Source organism: Cyprinus carpio, chromosome B7 (genome assembly GCF_018340385.1).
Source record: "Cyprinus carpio isolate SPL01 chromosome B7, ASM1834038v1, whole genome shotgun sequence".
Lineage (NCBI taxonomy): Eukaryota > Metazoa > Chordata > Actinopteri > Cypriniformes > Cyprinidae > Cyprinus > Cyprinus carpio.
In genome coordinates this window covers 10,003,170-10,013,947 of record NC_056603.1, presented here as the reverse complement: position 1 = coordinate 10,013,947, position 10,778 = coordinate 10,003,170, and the positions used below count along the sequence as shown (strand labels likewise).

At 34.7% G+C, this 10,778-nt stretch overlaps 2 protein-coding genes and 1 long non-coding RNA gene across 6 annotated transcripts in view; 2 read left to right on the top strand and 1 right to left on the bottom strand.

The window, feature by feature from the left end:
- The first annotated feature begins 5,907 nt into the window (after positions 1 to 5,907).
- Positions 5,908 to 8,906, top strand: LOC109092607 (oxidoreductase HTATIP2-like). 2 transcript variants are annotated; one of them, XM_042727198.1, is made up of 7 exons: positions 5,908 to 6,197; positions 6,317 to 6,403; positions 6,684 to 6,867; positions 7,305 to 7,412; positions 7,866 to 8,003; positions 8,120 to 8,181; positions 8,356 to 8,906. In XM_042727198.1, exons 3-7 carry the CDS (start codon positions 6,685 to 6,687, stop codon positions 8,561 to 8,563), a joined length of 699 nt encoding a protein of 232 aa, XP_042583132.1. In that variant the 5' UTR covers positions 5,908 to 6,197; positions 6,317 to 6,403; position 6,684; the 3' UTR covers positions 8,564 to 8,906. The 2 variants fall into 2 exon arrangements, with proteins under 2 accessions (XP_042583132.1, XP_042583131.1); XM_042727197.1 differs by lacking the exon at positions 6,317 to 6,403 and having other exon boundaries at positions 5,911 to 6,197.
- A 571-nt stretch (positions 8,907 to 9,477) lies between these two features.
- Positions 9,478 to 10,778, top strand: part of LOC109092606 (protein arginine N-methyltransferase 3-like) — a 55,805-nt gene continuing 54,504 nt past the window's right edge. The window contains exons 1-2 of one of the 3 annotated variants that reach the window (XM_042727169.1): positions 9,478 to 9,535; positions 9,759 to 9,858. In XM_042727169.1, the coding sequence (XP_042583103.1) occupies positions 9,520 to 9,535; positions 9,759 to 9,858 (116 nt within the window). In that variant the 5' untranslated portion in view covers positions 9,478 to 9,519. The remainder of the gene's footprint in view (positions 9,536 to 9,758; positions 9,859 to 10,778) is intronic. The other 2 variants (XM_042727167.1, XM_042727166.1) reach the window with 2 other exon arrangements.
- On the bottom strand, positions 10,124 to 10,682 carry LOC122137934. The gene is made up of 3 exons (XR_006155148.1): positions 10,629 to 10,682; positions 10,495 to 10,548; positions 10,124 to 10,337 (listed from the first exon to the last, which is right to left on the bottom strand). It is a non-coding gene; the product is annotated as an uncharacterized LOC122137934 (long non-coding RNA).

Here is a 10,778-nt window from a genome sequence, read left to right as displayed (position 1 = left end):
TGCAGTGGGGCATTAGGCCTCCTGGTTCTGTGGTTTCTGGATTAGACATAGTTTTTGTAACTTAAAGATCTTATGGTTAAAACAGCCTCAGAGTCATTTGGAGGCTTTTAATACTTTTGCTGTGTAAATGCTACATTAAATATTTTGAGATAATCTAATTTAGACCTAGAAATAAACTAGGTTTTAGGGTTTCAAAACATTTTAAACAAATGTTATAGCATAACATGGGTTTGAAATAACCAGGTCACTAATTTCAAGATCGCTATTCAGGTTTTCAAGTGCTGCTATCAATAAAACAAAATATATTCACTATACAATCAAACATTAATTAATAATTTTTAAAATAACAGATACTTATAATTCATAAAATAACATAAACATAAACTTCAAGAATCCCAATAAACAAAACACTTTAAAAAAACATGGTATAAAACATTTTACATAAATTTAAATTACAATTTATATAAAAAGAAAAATATTTCTTTAACAAGAAAGCATGCCAAAATTGACCTATAGAATTACTTTTTTATTCATTCATTCATTCATTCATAAAGGTATATAACAGACATTCAGACTTTCTGTTTTCAGTTTTTAAAAATTTTAATTTTAATTTAAAACTTTTTTTAAATTGTCAACAACAAAACATTTAAAATCAATAAGCTTTATTTTGCATTCATTAATTAACTCATTCATTCATGCATTTATTTATTTATTATTTGTATATTTATTTGTTTTCATTGTAACAGTCTTATTCATTTATTCATTATGTTTGTTTGTTTGTGTAACTGTCTTATTCATTAATTTATTATACCTTTTTTTGTTAGCAGTCTTGTTTATTTATGTATTTATTTGTTTGTTCATTCATTCATTTGTCATTTAATTATTTATGTACTTATTTGTAAATTTGGTTGGTCTTCTGTCAAAAGATATTAAAAAGTTTAATGCACTTACATACACTTAAGTTACCACTAGCTAGTTTTTATCTGTAGCCTTCTATTTCTTAGAATTATTGAATGTGAAGTATAGTTAAATATCTGGTTTTGCTGAGTTAGAATTACAATCAAATGTATGACTTCAAGAATTCACGTCCACATATCAAGCTGTTTTGACATTTAACAGCATGGCTTTAAAAAGTGTTTTTACTGACACTGTGAATGACAACCCTCCACTGAACCTCAGCATGGCCTCAATCGCATTTCCTACATACGTTCATCCGATCGAAGTCAGGCCACAATGACTCAACATGTGTGTATGACAGTGGCCTACACAAAGCCATCTCTCCTCCGCAGGCTGCCACCAACCCCCTACTAAGACAGGACAATAGGAAGCCCTTTTGATTCCACTTAGTGGTAATTAACAAACTATACTCCGCTGGCATCTCCAGAGCTCACCACGGTCACCCTGTCACCGACAGGACAGCAGGATCGAAACCTTTTGTCTTAAGCGGCGAGGGGGATGTGGATTCATTCATGACGCATTTTGTCATTCTTCCCTCTCCTTGACGAGATTGGTTTAAGCTCAATAGTAGAAAAAGAGCAGCTTTTCAGAGGGAGGCTTAAAGGTAAAAAATCAGCAGGGAAAATTAATTCATTGCTTGGGCAGATCGAGATGCACTGTGGGTTGCTTTCTGAATAACACTTCCTTACTTGAGCTTTACAGACATTTAATTCTACAAGAGTAGTCGAAGAATGACTGCATGTATTAAGATATGGTTTATTGGACATGACAAACTTATGCAAAAACATTTGTCTGTTCTTAAGAAAAAGCTATTTTCCCTAATCATTTTAAAGAAGGAATAATGAAAGCTGATATCAATAGCCTTCTATAAATCTCCACTGCATTTGTTCAGTAACATCTGAAAGAGGATTGTCAGCTGACATATGGGTCTATTCATACCAGTGGCCAACAAACGTTTGAACAAGAGGTGGAATTTAAACAGTTGGACAATAAAAATCTGCTTTAAAGGATTGGAGCATATGGTGTGGCCTCATTGGCTGTAGAGGAAATGGTTTAATTCACAGCTTTGATATGTTTAACGATACGGTATGGTGCAGTATTGCTCCATTTGAAGACTTGAATCATGCTTTCCTGTAGTAATATTGTGAAAATATGTTCATTTATGAATTGTACTTTATGGTTTGAAAGCCTTTCCGCAACTTTACAGGAATTTAGCACAAATGAAACATTAAACAGAAAGATATAACTGTTTTTGAATGTATTTCGACATCAAAAGCACCAGTATTAGATTAGTGGCAGGCAAGAGCCCATCTTCTGAATGCAGGGGCCCCAAGTATTAATCAAGGGGGAAAACAGAGTTCAGAGATCTTGGGTTTACACTGACACCTCCTGGTGAGAATAAGGCATCACACAGGAGCGCTTTTGCTTGCAGATGCCATTGGCCATTGTAGAAATGGCCTGTTTTCAGGACAGAGTGATAAAGTGAGTAGAATTTTGCCATAACATTTTCTTAAGAAAACTACAAGAACAAGAAACCAGGTCAAAATGAGGCAACACATCATGTAGCCCAAAACTACTTCATTATTCTAGGCCAGTGATGTGACAACATATATTTTTCGAAGTAATAATTATCAATTGAAATAATGATTATTTTGTTAAAAATAGTTAGCATAATATTTTTAATTAGGACAAAATAACTCTCAAAAATCCCACTTTCTGTCTCTCTATTCAGTCTCTAAGTAAACAAAAGAGAAAGAAAAACACCTTAATTGTGTGATAAATTTTAACATATGAGGTACAGAAATTTCACCCTGTGAGATATAAATTCAAGGGTGAAATAAAGCAGCAATTGTGAGATTAAATATAAATGTGAAAATATGAGATTATTATGTAAGAATAGTGTTTATTTTAACTTTCAGTTCTTGGACTAAATAACTGGTTTTATTTACTGAAATATTAACTCTATGTGTAGAGTTTACATACTTTTATCTCAATTTTAAATGTTGATTGAGTCAATAAATAGTAATAATGGTATATTCAAAGGTGAAATTGTATGAAGTTGCAATTGTTACATATGGAATGCAAATGTGAAAATAGGTAAATAATGTATGTCATATGAAAAATATAACATTTGCCATAGATAAAGATTTCACTACAAAAAAAAAAGTAATATTACAATAAGATGCCACCATCAGTTCATGGACTGTAAAGTATTGATTTTATTTACTGATATATTAAAATGTGTAAGAATTGCATACTTTTATCTCATTTGAAATGTTGACTGCATATAATTGACATAATACATTTATCTTAATTTAACCCTAACCTATGTTTAATTTAACTCTTTACATTCAACTTTTTTTTTTATAAAGAGAAGAAGGTATGAGAAACTAGCGACATTAAACATAGTTTAATAATCTGGTTTTAATAACAATTAATTAAATGTGTCTGTGTGTTCCTGTTTGTCTATAGACTCATGTGATGAAGACACAGAAAGATGTTGCAGCAGATTATCCAGGACGGAATCAAGAAGATTCAAGACATCAAACACTCGGCAGAACTCAGAAAAGTGAGAGGATATTGAATATTTGATGGGTAATGTTTTGATTTGCCTTAAAAAAATATATTTTTTTAAGTAATACTGTATTTTTCAGAAAAGCACAGAGCGAGAGAAAGCAGCTAATGCTGAGCACTTTAATGATCTGATGAGCTCCATTAAACAATGTCAGGCTGAGCTACTGGAGATGATGGAGGAGAAGCAGAAAGCAGCAGAGAAACAGGATGAAGAGCTCATTCAAGAGCTGCAGCAGGAAATCTCTGAGCTCAAGATGAGAGATACTGAGCTGGATCATCTCTTACACACTGAGGATCACCTCCAGCTCCTACAGGTCAGTGTCTCTCTGTCTGCTCACATCACAGGACAGCACTCACACTCCTCAAGCTGAGGGATTTCTCCTCTCTCCTGCTGTAGATTGATCCATCCCTGTGCAGTCCTCCACACACCAGGAACTGGCCTGAGATCAGTATGAACACTGATGTGAGTGTGGAGACTCTGAGGAGAGCTCTGACTCAGCTGCAGGAAACTCTAGACCAGAAACTCAGTCAAACTGGTAAGTCAATATCAAATACAGCACACAAAACTTCAGTCATGCTTGACAGCAGTCATGCTTTATCTAGGGAAATATTATGGCTGCAGAGGTCACAAATGCTCACCAAGGCTGCATTTAATTAATCAGCAAAACAGTTAAATGTAATATTGTGAAATATTCTTATAATTTAAAGTGACTGCTTTCTATTTTCATACATTTTATAAAGTAATATATTCCTGCAATGACAAAGCTGAATTTTCAGCAGGTGTTGTTTCAGTCTTCGTAGTGACATGATCGTTCATGATATGTTGTATAATATAATATCTCATCCTTCTAATATGCTGGTTTGGTGCTCAAGAAACATTTCTAATCATTATCAATGTTGAAAACAGTTTTGCTTCTTTTTTTCCTCACAGTTATTATTATTATTTTGCTAAATAAAAGTATGAATTATATGAAAACAAACTAGCATTTGGATGTTGTTTTATCCACACTTGTTGATGTTTTATTAATATTTTCCTCCACAGTGTTAAGGGTGATGCAGGTAAAATGTGCCATTTGTACTTTTCTCTCACATTCAGAAATACAGATACACATATGACAGCTGAACATATAATCACTTATTGTACAAACTATTTTTTGTTAAATATTAAACACATCTAAATCTTTGTATTGTGAAGATTCATATTCTCTGATCTCTCTCTCTCAGTGGATGTGACTCTGGATCCTGATACAACTCATCCAAATCTCATTCTGTCTGATGATGGGAAACAAGTGAGACATGGAGACATTAGAGATTTTATTTTGAAGTGCAGCTGAAGGGAAAGAGTAAGTGGGATTTAGTAGTGGCCAGAGAATCTATTAACAGGAAGGGAAAGATCAGAGTGAGTCCTCAGAATGGATACTGGACTGTGGGTCTGTGGAATGAGAATGAATATTGGGCTTGTGCTGATTCCTATGTGCTTCTGTCTCTGAGAGTGAAGCCACAGAAGGTGGGGCTGTTTGTGGATTACGAGGAGGGTCTGGTCTCCTTCTATGATGTGGAGTCCAGATCTCATATCTACTCTTTCATTGGTCAGTCTTTCAGTGAGAAACTCCATCTATATTTTTGTCTGTTTAGTAAAGGTGATGAAGGTCAAGACTCTCCCCCAGTAATCATCTCACCTGTTATCTACACTGAATGATTTTTCATTGCGAATTCATTTTACAGAGTTTTACATTTCATGAAGAAGCCATTATGTTGATGGTATTCTTGTGCCTAGAAATAATGTTTTGTATCACGATTATATACTTTTGTTGTCCATGTATTTGTACGTTTTCACAATACATTTTTAAAGAAGCTTTACAGAAAGTCATGATGTTAATGTTTATAATAACTTAATATCTTTACACCTTTTAGTCGCATTTAGCAGATTAGAGCTTGGGTGACAATATAGTTTGCATGGTCAGTATTGTTGTAGTTGCTACATCAAAGACTGTAAACACTATAAAGTATAAAGATTTTATACACTGTAACTTAACATATACAGTACTTAATTGGGTTGTTTTTTGAATGGGTGGATGCTCTTTTCCATTATTTTGTTTTTCTTTCTGTCTTTTTTCTGTTTTTGGTCCTTATTTTTCAAACAATTTTTCATGTATTTTTTTTTAAATGTGTTACTTTTACATTCCTGAACATCAATCCCAGTTTACAGAAAAAAAAAATGTATTTGTGCAATTATATATTATATACCACCACTACCCAATAAGCAGCAACCTGAGCACAGTGTTTTTTATTATTATTATTATTTTTTTTTTGCTTTGTTTTGAGAGGTATTCATTTGCACTGCCACAGTACCTTAAGTGATGAAGTGATTCAAGAGCCAGTAAAACCAAATGCAGTCGTGCTCGTGCATGCTTTTCAAAACAGCTGTTACACGCTGCAGTCTATGTAGGCGTTGTGCGCAGGCGCAGTGTGAAACAGCGCACGCTACAACAGGAAGAAGCTCCAGCGTCAACTATCAACTCCCAAAGTCCTCTGTTTATCGAGCTTGGCATGAATATATTCGAGAGTAACTGGGCTAAAACCTTAAGCTTCTTCACTGTTTTTGTTGTGGCTCTCGCCGCTGTTTTTAATTATCTGGAGAATTCAGATACTGACGAGATCCCAAGGTGAAGTATTCATTACAGACTACTACTGTCACTTCTATTAGCCTACTATGTATCCCAGTATAGTATATTGTTGCTTTGTCCTGCCTGTGCTGGCAATATGTTTTTTTTTCTTTCTGCAGTACGTGATCTTTTGATTCTCGCTCATAGGAGCCTATAAACGACCACACCTCATAAGAATGGCAATTTTCCCTCGTTATTGTATTTAGGTAAATAACATTAAATAAAAAAAAAAATACAGAAGGAGATTTTGAATCAGAGTGATAAAAAGTAGAATAAAGAATAAAATAACTATATATATATATATAAACTTAGGATATGCATGAAATAAGTCGACTAGACGTTGCTGAATGCAATAATTCAATTCAGCAATTAGTTCAGGTCAGGTTATGTATTATATTATTATAGTACACCTGTGCAAATTCTGCACTGTCATGGTGATGTTGCGAGATTCAAACGGTTGCGTATGCAATCATTTCTGCATTACAGAATGGATCTGAACGCGATGGAGGAGAATTACCGGCAGAAGAACAGAACGTGCTTCATTCTCGGCGCTTCAGGTGAGACTGGAAAGGCCCTGCTGAAGGAAATAGTGGAGCGCAACATCTTCTCCAAGATCACTCTCATTGGACGAAGGCAGTTGACCTTCGAGGATAAAGCCTATGAAAATCTGGTAATGTGTCAAGTTTGAGAATGTTATTGTGTTCATGCACAGTAGCCCATAATTAGCTTGAAAACGTATTCACGCTTAAAAAATGTAAGAATTTCATTGCATACAAAATATCAAATCAAGTGGCTTAAAGGGAGAGCTCACCCAAAAATTCAGTAAACATTTACTCACCCTTAAGTTGTCCCAAACGTCATACCTGTATGAATTTCTTTCTTACGTTAAACACAAAATAATGTTTTGATACAGTCTATGGTAACAATGTTGATGATAATCATTGACTTCCATAGACTGAATTTTCATTTCTGGGTGAACTATCCTTTTAAAGAAAGAAAGGCAGCTAGTACAAAGTTTAATATTTTGTTGTTTAATGCAATGCATTAAAAAAAAAATGTTATCGTGATTTTATTCTGACTGTTTATTGTCCTCCTTGTTCTCTTCAGGTGCAAAATGTGGTTGATTTTGAGAAGCTAGACGAATACGCTGAGGCTTTTCAGGGCCATGATGTTGGATACTGCTGTCTAGGAACAACCAAGGCCAAAGCAGGAGCTGTATGTTCCAGATCTGATCATTTTGTGAACTGTATAAATGCATGAAGGATTTTCTGCTCAACCATAATTATTTCAACATTAGAAATATAAGATTTTTTTTTTTTCTCAATATTTGTATAACACTCGCAAAAAAAATAAAAATAAAATAAAATCACTGTGCTCAACTTTAGTTTTGGGTGCATAGATCAATCAGCAACATTACTTTCAGATAAAAGATCCGCACTTGCTGTATCTTCTTAATGACTTGTAATTTAATTTTAATTTCGCAACAGAGCAATGGACAATCAAATGTTTTGGCAACAAGCCTTCACTTCCTGTTTTAGTAAACAATGATGCATTTGTGGGGAACCCTTGGCAAGTTTACATTTCATGTCATGTTTTTTGTGGTACAGTTTGTTAATCGCATACTAAAAAACATAACCTTTTGTACATACGTTTTGCATGGGCTTACAGGAAGGGTTTGTGCGGGTGGATCATGACTATGTACTCAAGTCTGCAGAACTTGCCAAAGCAGGAGGCTGCTCACATTTTCACCTCGAATCCTCCAAAGGTGCAGACAAAACCAGCAGCTTTCTCTACCTGAAAACGAAGGTATTATAAAACCCTGTTAAGATCAAATGGCTAATTTGATTTACAGAGCAAAGAAGCTTGTATTTTCTTGTCATTCAAGCCAATCTTTGTCCAATCCAACACTGGTGTGTTTACAGGGACAGGTTGAAGCAGAAATCGAAGACCTTGGGTTTGAGCGTTTCTCCGTCTATCGACCAGCGTGAGTCCCCGTGGCTTTTTTTTTTGTTGTTCTTAAATACTAAATCAAGGAATAAATCTTGTGATTTATTATATTTCTTAGTTTGTGGTCATACATCTTTGTGTTGTGCATGTCTGCTTTTTCAGTTATTTCTAAATCATCATGTCGTGACTTTTTTTAATTTATTTTTTCTAGGGTGCTTTTAGTGGACAGAGAGGAGAGCAGGCCGGCTGAATGGGTGGCCCAGAAATTTCTTGGTGCATTCTCCTCTGTTTTCCCTACAATGTCTATTCCCATCACAGTAGTGGCCAGAGCTATGGTTGTCAACACGCTTAAAGATGGAGAAAAGAGAGTGGAAATTCTTGAAAACAAGGCCATATGCAATCTTGGAGACAAAAAATAAGAACTTTTTTTTTTTTTACTTAATTCTGCCGCTGTGTGGTCTTCAGCAGGATAATCCAAAATATTGTTTTACTGCAGTTTACTTGGATGTGATTATCATATTAAGTATTTTAAAAAACATATTCAATATATAGTACTGCTTGACACTAATTTAATATGTGCCGTGTTTCTGTAAGCTTTATTTTTGGGTTCTGGTGCTTTTTTTGTTATGTAATTTTATATTGCTCAGGAAAAATAAATTATGTTCATACTTGACAACAACTATTGTGTATACAGTAATAATATTTTGTGTGTAATATCTGAAAAGTGGATTAAAACAGTCACCTCTTTAGTCACAACTGAAAGACTAAAGCATTTAATTAGTGTATTAAATATAGGACACAATATAACACACAGAAGCTGTTCAGCAGCCATACAGTTCAACTGCATTCAGAATATTAATTTTTGAACTTGGCAGCTGCTATATTATCTTATGTTCATACTTTATGATTCGGTAATGCTTTTAACCAGCGTCGGGAGATTTTACATGTGTGCTTGACTCTTGCTTTCTTTCTTATCTAACTTATCCTTTAAAAAATCAATTAAAATTCATCTTGGTAAATAAATCCCACACAGAAAAGTGACAATACTAATCCAAAAATAGCCATACAATATTAGGTAAATATAGTATTATTGTAAGCCTAACAATAATTATAGTGAGTCCAAAGTCTTGACTGTAGTAGGTGGGCCTAGTGCGTTATTCTAGAATTACATAAACGACTTGATGGCTTTTTTTTTTTTAAAGATACAATATACACAAAGGAAACAAAAAAAATAACTGAAGTATTTAACGACACAAGGCTCTCGGTTACTGCGATTAATAAAGAAACAGCGACCTCACACGACGACGAAAGCGAAGTACGCCAAAATACGAATGACCCGGATGAGAAAAACGCGAACTCAAGAGACTACAACATCATGGCAGCGTACACAGGTACACGTGGATGTATGAAATGTGACGCTTTAACCTATGATGCGATTTAAACTGCGTTATTCTAGCGAGTTGGATCGTGTGTTTTAATCGTAGAGAAAACGTACTGCAGCTCGGCATTTTTAAATGGCGTGATTAATGGTTATAACTGTTATTTTTGTCAATAGTTCTCACTAGTTGTTTAGAAGTTGTCTATTAGTTTTTGTCATTGTATCTTGTGACGTAGGTGATGATGTACCCGCGCTGTCTGACAGTGATGAGGAACAATGGCAGTCGATGGAGGAGGGATCTGAACACATCACAGTCCCGTGTTTACTCTGTGACAGGTGACATACAGAGGAAATCATTCATGCTGATGCTTCCTAAAAGAAAACTGAAAGATAACTGACTGGAGACGGTTTTGTGGATCTGCTCATGTTTGTTTCAAACGTTTTATTGTCAGAAACCTCCAAATATGACAATAGACAGCAATATATTTTCATGTCTGAATACCCATATGTGAGAAAATGGAGCATGATTAATTTCCAAACTTAAATAATTAGCTTTTATGTTGGCTTTTTATAGCCAGGGGAAATTATTAAAATATGTAAAGCCTATCAATGTCAAGCAATAAATTTCTCCACTTAATCATCCAGGTAACCGAAATTTATTAACAACTCATCAAAAGTTCTAAAACACAAATAGGCTTAGCTGGTAGCAAGTTGATACCATAAGGGTTCAACAACCCCCAATATCTCACGTGTAAATGTGCAATACTTTACACCAGACCAAAACAGTAATTCAAAACAGTGACACAGGCCAGCTCCTAAAACAGAGCCAGAAAGACACCCTCCTTATTGTGCTAAAACATTCAAAATCATTTTTAAAAACACCATAAATCAAATAACATGAATACAAAAATACACATTCCAATACAGCACAATATAAAACAAACATACACTTCAACCATATATATCACATACCTAGTACCAGCTAGACAAGAGTTTTCCAACTCTGGCACAAACCATCATTGCCATCTGCACAAAACATTTAAATGCACATGATTATACACAATATCACACTTTTAAAAAGTATTACATCCAACATTGTCACATACCTAACAACAGCTACGACAACTGTTTTCCCAAGCTGGCACAAACCATCATTGCAGGCTCCAAGCAAGAAATCACCACCACTCATCTGGCAATCAGCATGCACCTGCCATTACTCCAAAGCTAATGCCATCCCATTCATAAAGGACACATAG

Coding starts and splice junctions, on each gene's coding strand:
- LOC109092607 (XM_042727197.1), top strand. CDS start 6,082: ATGAATATATTCGAGAGTAACTGGGCTAAAACCTTAAGCTTCTTCACT. Junction 7,413..7,865: donor CCAAGGCCAAAGCAGGAGCT/GTATGTTCCAGA, acceptor ATGGGCTTACAG/GAAGGGTTTGTGCGGGTGGA. Junction 8,182..8,355: donor TTCTCCGTCTATCGACCAGC/GTGAGTCCCCGT, acceptor TATTTTTTCTAG/GGTGCTTTTAGTGGACAGAG.